The sequence below is a fragment of the Dicentrarchus labrax genome, unplaced genomic scaffold, assembly GCF_905237075.1.
Source record: "Dicentrarchus labrax unplaced genomic scaffold, dlabrax2021, whole genome shotgun sequence".
NCBI classification, from domain to species: domain Eukaryota; kingdom Metazoa; phylum Chordata; class Actinopteri; family Moronidae; genus Dicentrarchus; species Dicentrarchus labrax.
Genome location: NW_026136721.1, coordinates 25,197,520 through 25,214,259, shown reverse-complemented (window position 1 = coordinate 25,214,259; position 16,740 = coordinate 25,197,520). Strand labels below are relative to the sequence as shown.

Here is a 16,740-nt window from a genome sequence, read left to right as displayed (position 1 = left end):
TCACTTGATCATAAGCTGCTTCCTCTCACTCATTCACTCCCTCTGTCAGTCCCTCATCCTCTAATTCTCCCTGCCAGTTCAATTAAATCCAGTGGACTTAATTCAATTCATTTCAGTTCAGTTAAACCCAACAAGCTTTCACTGCATGAAAGTCATGAAATCTATATTGCCAAAGCGACTAAGAACAATGAATGAAAAGGGTACTTCTTCTGTTGATTTCTGGTTTTTTTTTAGCTTTTTCAGCTTTTTAACCTTGATATCTGAACTTTATTTAAATATCATGAGACATAACAAAGCCCTACAGTTAAAAGGATTAAATTAATTTTTAAAAATCACATTTTGTCCGTATTTTATTTTGGAAGACCATTCAGCAGTTCCTTTTTAATTGTGAGTTTAAATGTTATGTTTTAAAATGTGGGTGTGTTCATATACGTGTTCATACACACAAGCAGGTATTTTGTCTTTGTGTTTGCTGCCAGAAGATGACGGAAAAGCTCTCAAGCCCAACATAAAATGCATAATTTCCCCCAATGGAATAATCATAATGTTGGGAGAGGAGGAACTAATGGCTTGCCATGTTATTTGTAGTGTAATGCAGCACTTCCTTTGCATTTCACTGTGGTCATTTCTTTCTGGATACGAGGGAGAAATAAACTGGAAGATGCACTTCTTGCCATACAGAAAAACTGACACATTGTAGGTTGTAAGTTATTTAAGGTGCAGAATAAAGTAGAAAAGTATGTTCCACGACAAAAATTCACTTTGTGGGCTAAACTTTGTTATTATTTCGGCACCATATTTCATGCCTTAAACTGAACTATATATGTGTTTTGGTGGTTTGAGTTCCTGGCTGACTGTATACTGGAAATCAACATATCTCATGCATTACAATGTATTTATAGCTCAGATACTACGGAATCGACATGAATTCCAGGATAAGATTAACAGATCGAGTCCAGAAAATCTCCATGCATAGAATAACAAATGTAGGAATTTAAAGCTACTATAATTTATGTGATTATATGGTCTTTTGTCTGATAGCAGATGTAAAACAAATAGATTATATAGATATTATAGGAGAAAGTTGGTGCAGTCTGTAAGTTTTCTTAGCCATTTTATTCTCAAATATGTTCAAAAATGTGTTTACATTACGTGTATTTAGTGAGCAAGAAGAAAATAGCAACAGGAAGCGACATCACTGCTCTCCAGTGGTAGAAAAGTACATTCACTCAAATACAGTACTTCAGTACAATTTTGACATTTTACATTATTTTTACATTAAGAAAAACATATAATAGGCTTGTATATACAATTCATTGTTAAAGGCTGAACCAGTGATTCACAACCTTTTTGGCTTGTGACCTCGCAAAAAGCAGACTCTACTGTCTCAGAAGTTTTTATAATTATCAAAATCTAAATCTGTTTATAAAATTATCCAATATTTCATGAAAACAGAAATACATATTTGTGTAATTATTTCCCCCTACCCCATTAATCGTCTTATGACCCCATAGATTCATGTTTTGACCATTATGAGGGGCCCGACCCTGGACAAAGTGTTTAGTTTAGCTCCACCTCAACCGCAAAATGCTGATTATATATTGATTATAATCTTGTACATTTTGCTGATAACACTTTTCTACTTTTACTTTACTAAGATCTCGAATGCAGGATTTTTACTTGTAAGAGCTTTTTACATTGTTGCACTGGTCCCTTTAAAGGATCTGAGTAAGTTTTCCACCACTGCAGTTCTCTGTCTATAGGTTGGAAATTTAGTACTATATTTAACTTTATTAATGCCGGTTTGTGTAATGGAGAGAAAAAAGGTTTTGACAATAAAACTGCATGACTGTGAAACTTTTTCTGCCACTGATGAGCAGACAGAGGATGAGACAAACCATCCAATTTAACAGCATAGGTGCCCTGAGAGCTTAGACAAACATTTCCACTGAACAAATGTAGTTCGGATGTACAACAAGATACATAGTGGACAGAATCTAAATATTTATATGGAGCGTGTCATTTCTGTAACAGTCTTGAAAATGTACCGCTCTGTACGTGACAGACCTTGACAGCTATTGGTGGAGGTGTGTATGAGTTCAGCCTCGACAGGACAGATTGAATGTTATCTACATTTCTACACAGTTGTTATTAGGGACATAAAATGATACAAACATCCTTACAGGTTTTCTCCACAGGATTGTATTGACGGGACTTCACTGCTGTATCAAACTCCTCTCGTCAATTCAAGTCAATTTCACTGCTTTACACGAATGAAACGTCATCCTATAACACAAAGACCAGACCCAGACAAAGAGACACGCTCATCTCCCCTGCTGTTGCCTCCCTTGTGATCAAATGATGCCTGAATTATTCATATGAAATAGAGGGGAAATCGTTTTTAATGCTGCTAATGATATTATAAGCTGTTTCTTAATAGCTTGTGACCTTTTTAGTATGGGGGACAGGGCGTGTTTAGAAAAGGTTTGAACAGTGACATTTGAGACAGGGAGTGGCCCAAAAGAGGTGGCCTGTGGGTAATGAGGTCTTGCTGAGAGGAAACCAACTTTTTGATCTTCTTGTGGTCTTTGCCCACAGCTTGTACTGTGTGTGTTTGTGTGTTGGATCTGAGCTCTAAAGAGACTGATCCATGAACTCTAGTTTATAAGTCCCAGTTCTCAAAAAAAAAAAAAAAAAAGCATAAACACCAGATGTGACAATATGAGCATGGACATGAAACAACAAACAGCTCATAAAAATAAGCACAGCAGGTACATTTTAAGCTAATTGGCAGTAAAGTACCCAGCAGGAGAAAAAAGATACTAACTGGGTATTTCCTCTGTGAGACAGATGCCATCACTGCTCTCAGTTTGAATAACAACTCTACCAGAATCTGATTTGGGATTTCTGGTAGTGATAGAACAAATAATCAACCGATGTCTCGAAAGGCAGATAAACAAAAAATGTCTTGTCTGTGGCTGCTGTGGAACAATGTTAGCACTCCCCTTGAGAGTTTTGGGAAGGTAGTAAAAAAGTTGGTTTTGGAAGCATTTCTGTGTACTAAAAACTTTCCTTTTTTATGTCTCACATGGTAAACCTTTATCAATCCCTTATATTTTGACAGCAGTCAGAAATATACAAATATACAATAAAGTTAAACTAAACAGAACTTAACTCAGGTGTTGTTAACTTAACATTAAGTGAATTGCACTGAACTGAACCGACTAAACAAACTGAGATATGGGGAAACTAAGTTATCAGACACACAAGGGAATAGACTAAGGCAGAACATTTTAAACTAACCACAAAATACACTAAACATGTCAATGTAACGCAACCTAATATTAACAATGGAAAAATAATGAAACAATCATATGAAAAGCATAGATGTCAAAGAAATAACAACAAAACTCAAACTAGAAAACACTTGTTCTCCTGCATCATGTGGAGGGGAAGTTGCAGTCCAATTGGCAATCAAGATCACTCCTCAAGATCAATCCTAGTTGGCAACACACTTCCAGCAGCAACCTTCAGGAACTGGTAACTCAAAGAAAACTGAATTAATTTCATGAAAATTAAAGTTAAAGTTAACAAACCTTATAATATTAGCAAAGCTGACAAAGAAAGTTAACTAAATGTGTGCACAGAGTGTTGTGCTGAAACCTAAATGAAACAGATCTCTGGTCACCTTTTTCCTCTGTCTGTTATGAGTCTGTTCACCCCGCAGTGAGAAATCAGACTGTGGATATTCTGCAGATAATGTTGAAGGTGCAACATAAAGCGATGTCTGACTTACATTCAGAGAGAGTCATATCATCAAAATACTTAATGGCCTTTACACTTGATCTTTTTTGAGCTTATGGTTATATAATACAGTCCAACTTACATAAAAGCTCTAATCTTTATTTGGATGGCACAGATATTAAGGATTAACTGTATCACACTCCGACCCATCCAATGCCTTAGACAGCTCAAACACAGGACGGGGCAGTTTCTGCCCTTTGTAATGAAATGGTTTGGAAATTTACGAGGGTTCTGAGGTCAAAGCCATTATTTATATTAAATTCATTTGAACTGGACTGGCAAGAAGAAACAACCACAATACACACCTGTTGATCAGGTTTGGATTCGCATCAGGCTGAAGGAGGAGGGTAAATGCACTTATTGTAACTTCGTTTGGACTGCCAAATGGATGTTCTGTAATGTAATGCAATCTCAAATTTAGTCAATTCAGTATTGTACTTGTATAGATTTTAAGGGTATTTACTTGAGTATTTTCATGTTATGCCACTTCCTACGTCTACATTTATCGGACAGTTTTAATTACAGTTACTTTCTAAATCGTATATGCATACAAAGCATGTGAAGAGCTTATAAAATACTTGGTTATAAATAAAACTACCAAACAGTATAAACATGTACAAGTAGAGCTGAAACAATTAATCGATTACTCAATTTGTCAAGTGACAAAAATTCAATTGGCAACTATTTTGAAGTCATTTTTAATTCAGAAAACCATTTAATTCAATTGAATAATCGAAATAATCAGCTGATTAATCCATAATGGAAAATAATCATTAGTTGCAGTCCTATACAAAAAAATGAGCTCCACCTCAACCAATTACAACACTAAAATTCGACTTTAACATTAATGCATGAATAATAATCTAATATATAGTATAACTGTCACAGTGGTCATTCCTGATAACCTACTTAAGTATTTTACTCAAGTAAAACATTTCAATGCAGGACTTTTACTTTACTTAACAGAGTATCTTTACTGTGTGGAAGGCTATTAGTACTACTTTTCCTTGAGTAAAGTATCTGAATACCTCCTCCACTCCACCACTGTTGTGGACAAAAACTGCTTAAACACAAATCTTGAAATTGCTAATATCAAATAACAACAGAAGAAAGTAAAATGCTGTTTTAAAACAGCCTACGTGCCCTTCTCATATCAGCTTGGCAGCCTTTGACAGACGTATCTGATCAAGGCTAAAACCTGATTCAACCTGAATTCATGAGATTTTATTCTCCACTGCGTCTGTGTGAGTGGTGACAGGGAGCAGCTGCATCAGGACGACTCTCTCTGCCTCACTGGTCACATGTTAACACTCATGCGCGTATGTTGTGCATCGGAGGTGCCAAAGTGATTTATGTCCCCTTCCAGCTGCGGACTGAAGCATAGCCCGACTAAGGATACGTGAGGAATGGCCTCTGAACGGGATGCATCCAACACAACCAGAAATCTGACCAACCAGTTCGTGCAGCCGGCGTGGCGCATCGCGCTGTGGTCGGTGGCTTACAGCACCGTGCTGGCTGTGGCGGTTTTTGGAAACTTGATTGTGATTTGGATTATTCTGGCGCACAAGCGGATGAGAACTGTTACCAACTATTTCCTGCTGAACTTAGCTTTCTCAGATGTGTCCATGGCCGCGTTCAACACGCTCATCAACTTCATCTACGCGGCTCACGGAGAGTGGTACTTTGGAGAAGTGTACTGCAGGTTTCACAACTTCTTCCCTGTCACTGCGGTGTTCGCCAGCATCTACTCCATGAGCGCGATAGCCATCGACAGGTAGTGACTGTATGAGGAAGATGTTATTATATAGCAGGCAGGGAAGTGTTATTAGTATTTATTTCAAGTTAACATATTAATAACTTATTTTACAATGTGAGATATTTTGCATTTTACAATAATTAATTCATGAACTCAGATATTTGAGTCAGTTTACTTTTACTTATTTAAGAATAGCCTACATGAGTTTGAAGCCATCTTTCTACCGAAGATGGTTGTTGCATTGCAGATTGCATTGCTTTGAATGAAAATGAATGGATTTGTTACCTCTGTATATAGAGGATCAAATGCATATATACAGTATGACCCTAATTACTTAGGGGGGAACTCTGAGTTTTTACTTTGAATCTGGTCTAATATTCAGATGGAAAAATGTAAAACTAAATGAGGCAATGCTCATTTAAAAAAAAAACAGTCACTTTCTGATTTAACTTTATTAATGAAAAGAATCATCTAGTGCTCTTCAGAGGTTAAGATGCACACCTTAGTGGGAAATTAGTGATGACTAAAAGAACTGTATCATCACTAATGGTCTTTTCAGTTCTGAAGACATTTTCTTGAACCATTGACCCATTTTATTAAGCAGCTTTGAACTTTCTTTACACAGATATTCATCTGAGCAATACAGTGAGTGAGTCACAGTAGCCCATTCTCCAAAATGTCAGCTGTGATAATGGCCCTGCTTATAAACCCCTTAAGTTCATGTATCAGGGTCGCTTTAAGTGCAACATACCAAAACTGTTGTGTTATGTTACTAGCATAAATGCCAGTGTTGTGACCTTTGACCTGCAGGTACATGGCTATCATCCATCCTCTGAAGCCTCGTCTGTCGGCGAAAGCCACTATGGGAGTCATCGTCTGTATCTGGAGTCTAGCTGTGGTTCTGGCCTTCCCTCTCTGCTACTTCTCCACCACCCGAGCTCTGCCCCGCAGGACCCTCTGCTATGTTGCCTGGCCCCGCATGGCCGACGACCCCTTCATGTGAGAACACTGACAAACCCTCCTTTTTTTTATAGTTTATGTCAAACCTCATCATCATTATCATTGCAAAACTGGGCTGCAATCTTGTTCCTTGTACAGTATGTATTTCTATACTGTATGCATTGGTTCACTCTCTCTTCATCCTACTTGTTGGTGAACTACTTCAGTCACACCAGTTAAAATACATATGTTTCTCAACATTTGCAGGTATCACATCATAGTGACAGTTCTGGTGTACGTGCTACCTTTAGTGGTGATGGGCATCACTTACACCATCGTGGGGGTGACACTGTGGGGAGGCGAGATCCCAGGAGACTCATCTGATAACTATCACGGACAGCTCAGGGCCAAACGGAAGGTAAACACCACCTTTATTTAATACATTTACTTTCTATATTGACACTTTTTCTCTTGATTTAGTTTGTGTCTTTAGAAGGGAAACTGAGAGGTGTATTTGTGACCAGATTATGTACACATGTGCATGAGGTTTCAAATGTGATTTATGGATCAAGTTAAGATTCTGTTCTTTTACAGTTTTATTAAAAGGACAAAAAAATTGTGTATAACTGGCAGATATAATTACACATTTCTTCTTCTACTACTTTTCTACTTAACTACTTAACTACTTACCTTTACTTGCCTAAAGACAAGTAAAAAACATAATTGAATATAAGTGTAATAAAATTGATATGATGAATTTCACGTTATTTTGTTATTGTTGTGCTTTTTGTTTTTTATTTTCCTTTTGTTTATGTGTATTTGTGACATTTTGTTTTGGTTTTCCTTTCATGGTTTTATCTATGCTGTGTTTTAAATTGTTCTTTATTTCTATTGCTTGTCTTTGTGTGGACCCCTGGAAGACTAGTAACCACTTTATGAAAGAATATTTGTGTAGTCCATCTACCGATAGTTTGTAGAGTATTTGTAACATTTTCACCTCATTAGTTGAGATTCAACAGCCGTTTCTGATATTACACCACTGTGGTTAATGTTTAATTAAGGCCCAAAAATAAATTGGTTAAGTTGGTTCATGAATTGTCTTTAATACTTTGTAGGTAATCTGTTAAACATCTAGACAAAGCGAAACAGTTCAATTGTTACAAATACTCAATAAACTATAAATTGTCACCAGAATAAATCAAACATATAGAGAGATAAATGATTGAGGTTCAAGCCAATTTATTTGAAAGCATCTTCACATTGAGAGCATTTTTTTAAAATGAAAAGCATAAAATGTTACAGAAAAGACAAAAACTGCTCTGTTGCAGTTGTATCTGAACCTCTTGCCAGCTTAAGTGGTCTTTAATGTACTCTAATGTACTCTCCCGGGAGCATGAACACCAGTCCACAACAGCAATGACGTCAGTGATGACTTTTTTAGAAAGACCTCTGCTGGTGGAGAGGAAGCGAGACACATAATGCAGGGAGCTAAAACAAATGCTATCAGGTCTCTGTGGTGTGACAACACACCGTGGACCACTTACAGCTTAGATCAATAAAATGTGTCATGCGGAGCTGCAAAAACACATTAGTTCAGTGCTGTGAGGGGAATTCACACTTCACTATCTGAAAACAGAGAAATGCACCTTAGTTAGTTTAAGTGCACTTTATGTTGCCATGTATTAATACAGGCTTTTACAGCCTAGAAGAAGAGAACAGCATCCAGAGGCACTTGTTCCCATGTAGTTAGACGTCATCAGTCAGACACAGTGTGCTTTGCCGCGGATACTCAGGGAGAGCGAGGTCGGGTTAACCAGGGATTAAGGTCATCACAGCTGTCATGGAGAGCATCTATCACGACAACCCTGAGATTACCGCGAAAGAATATTGATAAATATCACAAAATACATCATAAATGCTGCAGGGTAACATGTCGGATTATTTAAAGGGTCAAAGGGTTAGGCTGCGGAAGTATTCAGTGTCAAAGGATATTTTGGATCACATTTTAAGAATTCATTTCCTTCATAGTGAGCAACTTATTTTTAACAATGGTCCAATTAAACTAATATTTACAAGAAATGTGAATATAAACTACAAAACAAAACAACAGAAATAGAAACTTGAAAATAGATTTTCCCCCTAGACCTATTTTTTTGGTACCACTAACCATTCAGTGCACATAAATAGAGACAGGTGATGGTTTGCCATTTACAATCTTTTAGAGGGCTTTAGAAAAACAAAAAATCATCAGAGGCTCAGATTGCTGGCAAAATTGAGTTGTGAGAGATAAAAGGGATTTATAAATGTCAGGAAACAAAGCTACAAGACAATGTCAGGCTTGATTCAAAAGCCCGCGCTGACAGGGTGACATCTGGGCCGGAGATAAGAGGAAGTCGTCTCTGTCATCTCCGTCTAGCAGATGAGCTTCTTCTGATGTTATAATAGTTGCCTGCTCCTTTTAACCCCCCACAGCTCTGCATTGTGCTGCGACACGCTGATGAGGTCTGTGCCGCTCTCTCATCCGTCCTATCTGGGACCTGCTGGGTCTGGTGCGTAAGCACTGACCTTTCCCTCTCTTCATACGGCAGTCATTCTGAACTCATTAAAATGGACATTATTGTGATCAGAAAGAAGGAAAACAGACAACACACTCGTAACTTTCAAGAGAATGTGCATACGAAGAGCTACCATGGCTTCAGATGTTCAAAATCACAGTTAATTAGCCTTTAGACAATGTTTTGCTTCCGTAATTCGAGGTTTTTTCCGTTGCAGAGGGTGGACGCGATGCAGGATGGAATTGTTTGGAAGTATAAAACAATGGTTTATGAGTCAGTGGGAAAAAAGCTGAATTTATGCAACATTTATGAGGATGTATTGGTAGAAATGGAATAAGAACAAACCAACAGAGCATTATCAGAGGTTATTTGCCAGTAAAGTTAAGAGGAACCTTCACCTCTAACCTTTGTGATCGATAGACAAGCAGTCTCAGCACTTCAATCAACCGCATTTCAGCTTCCAACTCACTGTTCCCTACCAGCCAGCATACAAAGTTAGCAACTTGCTACCATAGTTAAGCATTTAGAGTCTGATATTTTTTGTTTGTTGAGACCAAAAACAGAGCTAAAATGGATTTACATCCATCAGGTCCATACAAGCTCAACTCCAAATGAATGTGTGCAAAATGAAATAATGTGTGCAATATAATGTGTAAATAATAAACAGCTTGTTACCATGTTGACCATAACAACTTTATGATATGAGAGGTGCCAAAAAACATACCCAAATTCAGTTTAGGCAGCTGCTATTGGCTACATTGTTGAACTTCATTAGGGTTCAAAAACACACCTGTGCTTCCCTGCAACACTGAAGAAAGGTATCTAATGCTGTCCTGCTAATAGTTTTAAATTATTCTGTCCTTTCACTTGCAGGTGGTGAAGATGATGATCATCGTTGTGGTGACCTTTGCCCTCTGCTGGCTGCCCTATCATGTCTACTTCATTGTGACGGGTCTCAACAAGCATCTGAGCAAATGGAAATACATCCAGCAGGTTTACCTGTCAGTGCTGTGGCTGGCAATGAGCTCCACCATGTACAACCCCATAATCTACTGCTGCCTCAACAGTAGGTGAGTACAGTTAAGTCTCCCCCACAACCTCAAAACACAAATGTAGGCACTGTCTATGTACATGATTTGATTTGGCTGCAGGTTCCGGGCTGGCTTCAAGCGGGCTTTCCGCTGGTGTCCCTTTGTCCATGTCTCAAGCTACGATGAGCTGGAGCTCCAAAACACAAGACTTCGACCGGGTCACCAGAGCAGCATGTGCACCCTCTCTCGGGTCGACACCAGCATCCTCAGCAAAGACAAGAGCACTTGTTCCCGTGGAAACAGGTCAAGACTCAACTCTGAGCCCGATAATAAAGACAATTAGTTGTCTCCACTGGACACACTCCAACTTAGTGCTTTGGCACATTATTTTGAGCTGACAAATGCTGATTGGCCTGTTTTTTGTTCACTTATAGAGCTGATAAATGTTAATTAAAGAGGCCATATTATTCAGATTCGTATTCTTGTGTTGGGAGTGTAAACCTATAATTACAGTTTTAAAATATTACATCAGTGCCTGAATTGGACCCAAAAAGGTGCCAGTACCCTAATTCAGTACAACCCTAACCCTAAACACAACATCACCCTGGGCTTTGTTAACAAGGATATTTTCAGAGCTAGAATACAAACGAGACATGTCAAAAGTTGAGGAGCAGTGCTCTCTGTGGGAAACAGTAACTCCCTTTTGCATGGACTTTGCAGACCTTCTACAGGCACAAAAAAGCTATATAACACATTAAAGGAAAGGGGAAATTAACGTTTTTAAATCTGGACATAGCGTTGATTTGTCAAATTTAACGGAGGAATGTGAAAGTTGAGGAAGAACATGAAGTAAAGATACTGCATACATGACATGAAAGAGACAGATATATGTTGGTGCTCTAACGAGACGTTAGTTCATGTAGTTTGACCCATTTCACTTTTCATTTTCAGTATCAAAGTACTTCAGTGATAGTTGTTTTTATATCGATGGGTACATTTCAAACAAGAACTGCTAATAATCTTAGTAGTGCCAATTTGCCAAAATGTAAACAAATACAAGGTTGGGGGTTGTCTCTGTAGCTGAGTGAGTAATGTCAGCAGTGGTGGAGCACTTTATCAAGATTCAGTTTTGCAAATTATCCTGTTATATTAGATACAGCAACATATCTGATTTCTTTTGACATTAATGCCTTTCATTTAATTAATTTGAACATTTCATTTCAGAGGTTCAACTGTTTTAAATGATAAAATGCTGCTGACGACTAGTTTGAACATTTTATGTGCAATCTTACATTTATTTTTATTTATTATTTAGTTATTTAGTATCCTAAAATGTATCTTCGTGGGCTTGTTTGTGTAAATAGACAAAATAATGTGAGGCAAAATTTTATTTAGCAAAAAAGGATTATTTCAACCAGTCAGTGAGAGACAATTGATTAATGTATATGTACATTTTTAACATTGGTATTAAGTGTTCGCCATTTCCTTGATATATTCACTAAATTAATTGAATATTTGCCTGAAGGGATGTTGCATGTTTATGTACATTCTTGGGTTTAATCATTTGACAGCTATTGATGTTTCTGTTGTAAAACATGATTGATGGTAGAATACATTTTGAAGATATTTTAAATGTCTGTATGATAATGTTATATGTATATTTTAAATATATATGTTTTTGATATACAGTATTTAAAATGATTTATATCTTTTTTACTTTTGTCAAAAACCAATGGTCCACAATAAATCACTGGTTCTTATCGACTTCTCTGTTAAGACAACAAATACAAAAATATTTGTGACTGCTTATTCACATCTGTTGGTAAAACAGCTCAAAGTCATAAATCTCTTTATTATCTTGTTCACCACAAGAAATTAAGATACTTTGTCAGCATCATGAATAAAATACTTTAAGCTGCTTTTGACATTTTGTAATAACATTTGTTTGATGTTACACTCAGTGTGCTATTATATAACATAGTAGTATATGCATTTGATTAAAGTGGTGATTAAAGTAGATTTCATCAACAATAACTGCAGTAACAGTATTAATGCTGCTCTACCAGAGAAAACAGAAAAGTCTATTACAGTGACACTGATATTAAATGATCCTGGTTGAATGTTACCTGCATTTTATGACAATGTAAGTTCACAAGTGCTTGCTGCTGTAATTTCTGTTAGTTGAAGAACACATGTGCCATTTTCCAATGATTTTTGGACTGTTTAAAAGTTAGTTTTTACTGTAAGTATGATTTTGTGGTTTAAGTGTATGTACTATGTGTTAGAATATGTTGGTGCCGAACACACATAGACACAAATTATATGAATTATTGCCTTTATGGTGAATTTGTGTTTTTGTTTTGTTGTTTTATGACATAAAATGACAATAAAAGATCACATTGGCTGTGTGTGTGTAATCAACCAGATTGTTTTATTTTATTTGAATTACTTACAATGATAGTTTATCAGATCAGGAAGTGAACTTAAAAGTGCTGTTCTGTGGGGCGTTGACCAACAACGGTTCACACCGATGTACTATTACTCTGTTACTCTGATCTGAGTCTGATTGAAGGACCAGAGTGTAGCATTCAGTGGCCTTCATAGTGGTAAAGTTGCAGATTGCAATCATTTGATTACACGAGCATTTCAAATGTGTTGGAGAAACTATGGGTGTGAAGTTTGGTTTGTCCATTCTGGGCTACTGTAGAAACATAGAGGTTCAACATGCTGCCTCCATGGAAGACTCTGTAAATAAAAATGGCTCAACGATTCTTATATTCATGTGAAACAAAATAAATCAAAAGGTTTCAGTAAATATATAATGAACAAATGAAAACACTAATGAAGACGTATTTTTTAAATTATATTCTATTCCATTTCTCCCAGTAGATCCTCCCAAATGTTACACACTGTATCTTTAAATCAATCAATCATAAATCATTTTGCATGTTTTTATTTAACATGGTGGAAAAAGAAAGATTAAATCAAGATATTGTGGTTTTAGAAGCAGTAACACTTGAAGTACAGTATTTTATCAAGAACCGCTGGATGCTGTGACTGTGAGCAGTGAGGTTGACAGGTTTATGCTCTGTCAGTACTCTGCAAGCTGCAAATAAATGTGACTACATTGTAGATCAGTGCAAGCTGGTTTAACCTACATACATTCACTACCCTGAAAATGTTAAACTAAACTAGATAGATAGATAGATAGATAGATAGATAGATAGATAGATAGATAGATAGATAGATAGATAGATAGATAGATAGATAGATAGATAGATAGATAGATAGATAGATAGATAGATAGATAGAGTCTATAATTAAAAAAATGCGGTAGAAGTAATTCTTTGTTTTTTCAGTGAAAGAAGAAAAGAGAGAAAGCCACAAGCACCAACACAAGCCACTGGGTGGAGACATCAGCTGGGGACCTAGAGACAAAAACACAGAGAGATCATTAACATCAAAACATCTTAAATGCCCTGAAAACCTATTTCCTCCATCAACTTTTTAAAATTTATTTTTGCTTTTTCCATGCACCAATCAGGAATTAACATCTGAATCAAAATCTGATGAAAGTGATTTAATGTCAATAAACCACACCCACACACATTCTTTCCTATTTTTGCCCCGCTCAAAAAAAGAGAAGTGAACGGTGTCCTCTGTCCAACCACCAAAATCCAAAAGCTTTAAGTTCATTAAAATGCTCATCTGAGTTTCCTTCAGGTATTACAGTGCACTCAGTAGTAACTTTTTTTTGGCAACAGCTGTCCTGCCTTCTTGGTTGAGGTTGTTGGTGCAATACACTCAGGGCTAAAAAAAAAACCCACAGCTCCTCTTCTGCTTTTTGGGGTGAAAAACTTCTACAGCCACTGTACAGCACCCGGGTACCAACTACAGGTCTCTGGACGAGGGCACTCACTGGAGAAATTAATCTAACATACATGTTTTGTATGTGTTTGTAGATAGGCTACATTTAAAATTTCTGGTAGATTAATATTATAATGGAAAGCATGATAACCAATTCAATTATACTTTATTATTTGCTAGATGATCTCTGACTTCATTACTTTAAAATATTATTCTTCATTAAACTATGTGGTCTTTGTATCTATTTCACATATTTGACACTTTTAAGTAATTACTCATTAATTCTGTTAGATTCAAAGATCATACACAGTTTTGATATATAACTCTCATAATTCCAAATTTATTATTTTGGATTGAGCAAAATATTCAAATCAAGAGGATGTGAGTCTTACCGTGAAAAACAATTGAGCGAGCTGTCCAGTTTTGAGTGTTTCAATACAACTTCTGTGTATTTCCCTTCATCTGGATCAGTTGTTTTATTTAAATACTCCACAGTGAACACTTCAGCTGGAGATAAGAGTGCAGTATTTTCATCTTTGCAAATGTTGTCTCCAAGGTTGGCAAAGAAGCAAGAAGTGATGTTAAAAATGACCAGGCCATCCATATCTTCCATTGATTTCATCTCTTTATAGTTTGAATGAACTTTGGTGAACCCCCCAACTCTCACATTTGAGCCCTGTTTTACGGTGTATGGTCCATCTGAGAGAAGATACAGAGTCTTGCACTTCTTTGGATACAGCAGCTTTATCGAATCCATCAGCAGGAAATGGAGAGACTTGAAAGCGAAGCGGTCTTCATAGGTGCTAACATTTACGCCCATTGCCTTCACTTCATTGTTAAAGTTACTTATAAACTGTGCATCCCCATCGATATATGCCAAAAGTGCAGCAGTGTGTTCTTTTATTCCTCCAGGGATCAGCTTTGTACACTGGATACTTGCATTCCATGCTTTCTGGAATAACTCATTGCCGCGGAGCTCTTGTTGTAACAGGCCTGATTGGATCTTCTTCAAGGCCTCTTGATGACATCCTTTGTACTGGTTGTCTACAGAATCTGGGGCCATGTCCATTAGTATTGGTCTCTCTGCAGTCACCTTTGAGTGTAGAATTTAAAATAGTTTCAAGAGAAGAGACTTGTTTTTAACATCAAAACATCATAAGAGAAACAATACTTACTTTGCAGTAGAGAGCTGTGAAAATGATTGCAGCTAGAAGCAGTTTTATTTTGTCCCACATTTTGAAGGTTTCTTCTTCTTGTCTTCTATCGGCACAAACAGCTGAAACTGAAATAAAATCTGCATGACCAAACTTGAATAAAAAGTTCCACAATGCCATACGCAGTCCAAAAATGGCATGATCTGGTTTATTGCCCAGATACTTTGTTTAGACAAGCCCTCAAGCTAACATTATCAGTTTTCCTTCATTGGAATATGGCAAAGACAAACACAAATGATTAAACACTTAAATGAATGTTGAAATGTTGAAAACACTGAAAGGCACATACCTCAAGCAAAGAAATTTCTGGGAGTAACTCAAAAAATCAAGTCCATATATGTAAAACTGCAGGGGTGGGGTCATTCTCTGCAGAACGCTACCACTGAGGAAGTCAAAAATCTCACCAGGCAACTCCTTTTCGTTTCCTGTGGAAGGAAATAACATTCCCCTCATGTCAAGATTATGTTCTGCTAGAGCTACTGATTTACTGTGAGCTCTTGCTGCTTTGTACAGATGTTATTACGAACCAGATAAACATAAATGGTCCAGCCCAGCAATAAATGTGTTGTGCTGCTTTTTTTGTGTGTGTCTTTATTACTGTGAATGCTGACTCGTGCAGTTCACCTTCCAACTCTGATTGTTTTATATTTCACCTTCCAGGTTCTTCAGCAGTGCAGTGCAGTGCATTTGGACCTTTCAGACAATTAATTTCACATTTCTTTAAATTCCAACAATGCTTTGGATTATATTTCAGTCTTCAGGTTTTGGTCACACATTGTGACATACATGTAAAGTACAGAAAAAAAATGCTTTGATACAGATTCTATATTTAACATAGAAAAAATATCCCGGCAAAACTTTTTCTACCAGTTTCATTGATTAAAGCAACTTAATGGATGTGCCCTTGTGCTGGTAATGACTAAATGCTACATATGGTGTTGTTTTCTTTGGTGTCCCTTAGAGATTGGGCAGGTCTGCAAGGTCATACCCCACCTCCTGACTTCCTCTCACTTCCTTCCCTTTTTGCTGGCACACAACCCACTGAAGAGCATTGATAAGTGTTGAGTTTAAGTGGGTGGAGCAGTATTGACAACATGCCATCCTCTCTAGATCCAAGCAGTGCCAGGCTCTGCAAGAGGAGGACAGTTTATGGACTTAAATATAAACATTTTTGGTGTTTGATTCAAGTATAGGTTGGAAGAAAACACTATAGTAGGCCTATACAAATATATAAATAAATGTAAATATATTTACTACTTGCATACACAGGGACCAAACAGGCAACCACACATATCCATTCTGATTCAATTTATTTTGTGCAGTACAATTTTGTAGAGATACATTTCATTTATGTTGCAGGTGTTTTACATGGAGGTAAAACATCACAACAAGCAGGTAGACTATTGCAAGTGTGTGTTTTACTTGTGAAGTAGCCAAAACAGCAGTATGCTTACATTAAACAGAATTCAACACATCCAACACCATTATGCACGACTTTAACTGCACGGAAAAATGTGTAATGCAGACCCAACAGCAATGTTCACGTCTACTAATGCTTAAAGACATATATATGC

At 37.0% G+C, this 16,740-nt stretch overlaps 2 protein-coding genes across 2 annotated transcripts; one reads left to right on the top strand and one right to left on the bottom strand.

Annotated features, from left to right (window-relative positions):
- Positions 1-4,807: 4,807 nt before the first annotated feature.
- Positions 4,808-10,552, top strand: tacr3l (tachykinin receptor 3-like). Its single transcript, XM_051386308.1, has 5 exons — positions 4,808-5,578; positions 6,371-6,559; positions 6,767-6,917; positions 9,928-10,124; positions 10,206-10,552. Exons 1-5 carry the CDS (start codon positions 5,211-5,213, stop codon positions 10,426-10,428), a joined length of 1,128 nt encoding a protein of 375 aa, XP_051242268.1. The 5' UTR covers positions 4,808-5,210; the 3' UTR covers positions 10,429-10,552.
- A 2,470-nt stretch (positions 10,553-13,022) lies between these two features.
- Positions 13,023-15,602, bottom strand: si:ch211-145b13.6 (GPI-linked NAD(P)(+)--arginine ADP-ribosyltransferase 1). The gene is made up of 4 exons (XM_051386311.1): positions 15,456-15,602; positions 15,128-15,234; positions 14,345-15,045; positions 13,023-13,513 (listed from the first exon to the last, which is right to left on the bottom strand). The coding sequence occupies exons 2-4, from the start codon at positions 15,185-15,187 to the stop codon at positions 13,441-13,443; spliced, it is 834 nt and encodes a 277-aa protein (XP_051242271.1). The 5' UTR covers positions 15,188-15,234; positions 15,456-15,602; the 3' UTR covers positions 13,023-13,440.
- Between the last annotated feature and the right edge of the window lie 1,138 nt (positions 15,603-16,740).

Bases quoted from the DNA above. Each gene is read 5' to 3' on its own strand.
- tacr3l (XM_051386308.1), top strand. From the start codon at position 5,211: ATGGCCTCTGAACGGGATGCATCCAACACAACCAGAAATCTGACCAAC. The intron at 6,918-9,927 runs GTAAACACCACC...TTTCACTTGCAG, and splicing joins AGCTCAGGGCCAAACGGAAG to GTGGTGAAGATGATGATCAT. The intron at 10,125-10,205 runs GTGAGTACAGTT...ATTTGGCTGCAG, and splicing joins TACTGCTGCCTCAACAGTAG to GTTCCGGGCTGGCTTCAAGC.
- si:ch211-145b13.6 (XM_051386311.1), bottom strand. From the start codon at position 15,187: ATGTGGGACAAAATAAAACTGCTTCTAGCTGCAATCATTTTCACAGCT. The intron at 15,046-15,127 runs GTAAGTATTGTT...CTACACTCAAAG, and splicing joins TCACAGCTCTCTACTGCAAA to GTGACTGCAGAGAGACCAAT. The intron at 13,514-14,344 runs GTAAGACTCACA...TTTTGTCTCTAG, and splicing joins TCGCTCAATTGTTTTTCACG to GTCCCCAGCTGATGTCTCCA.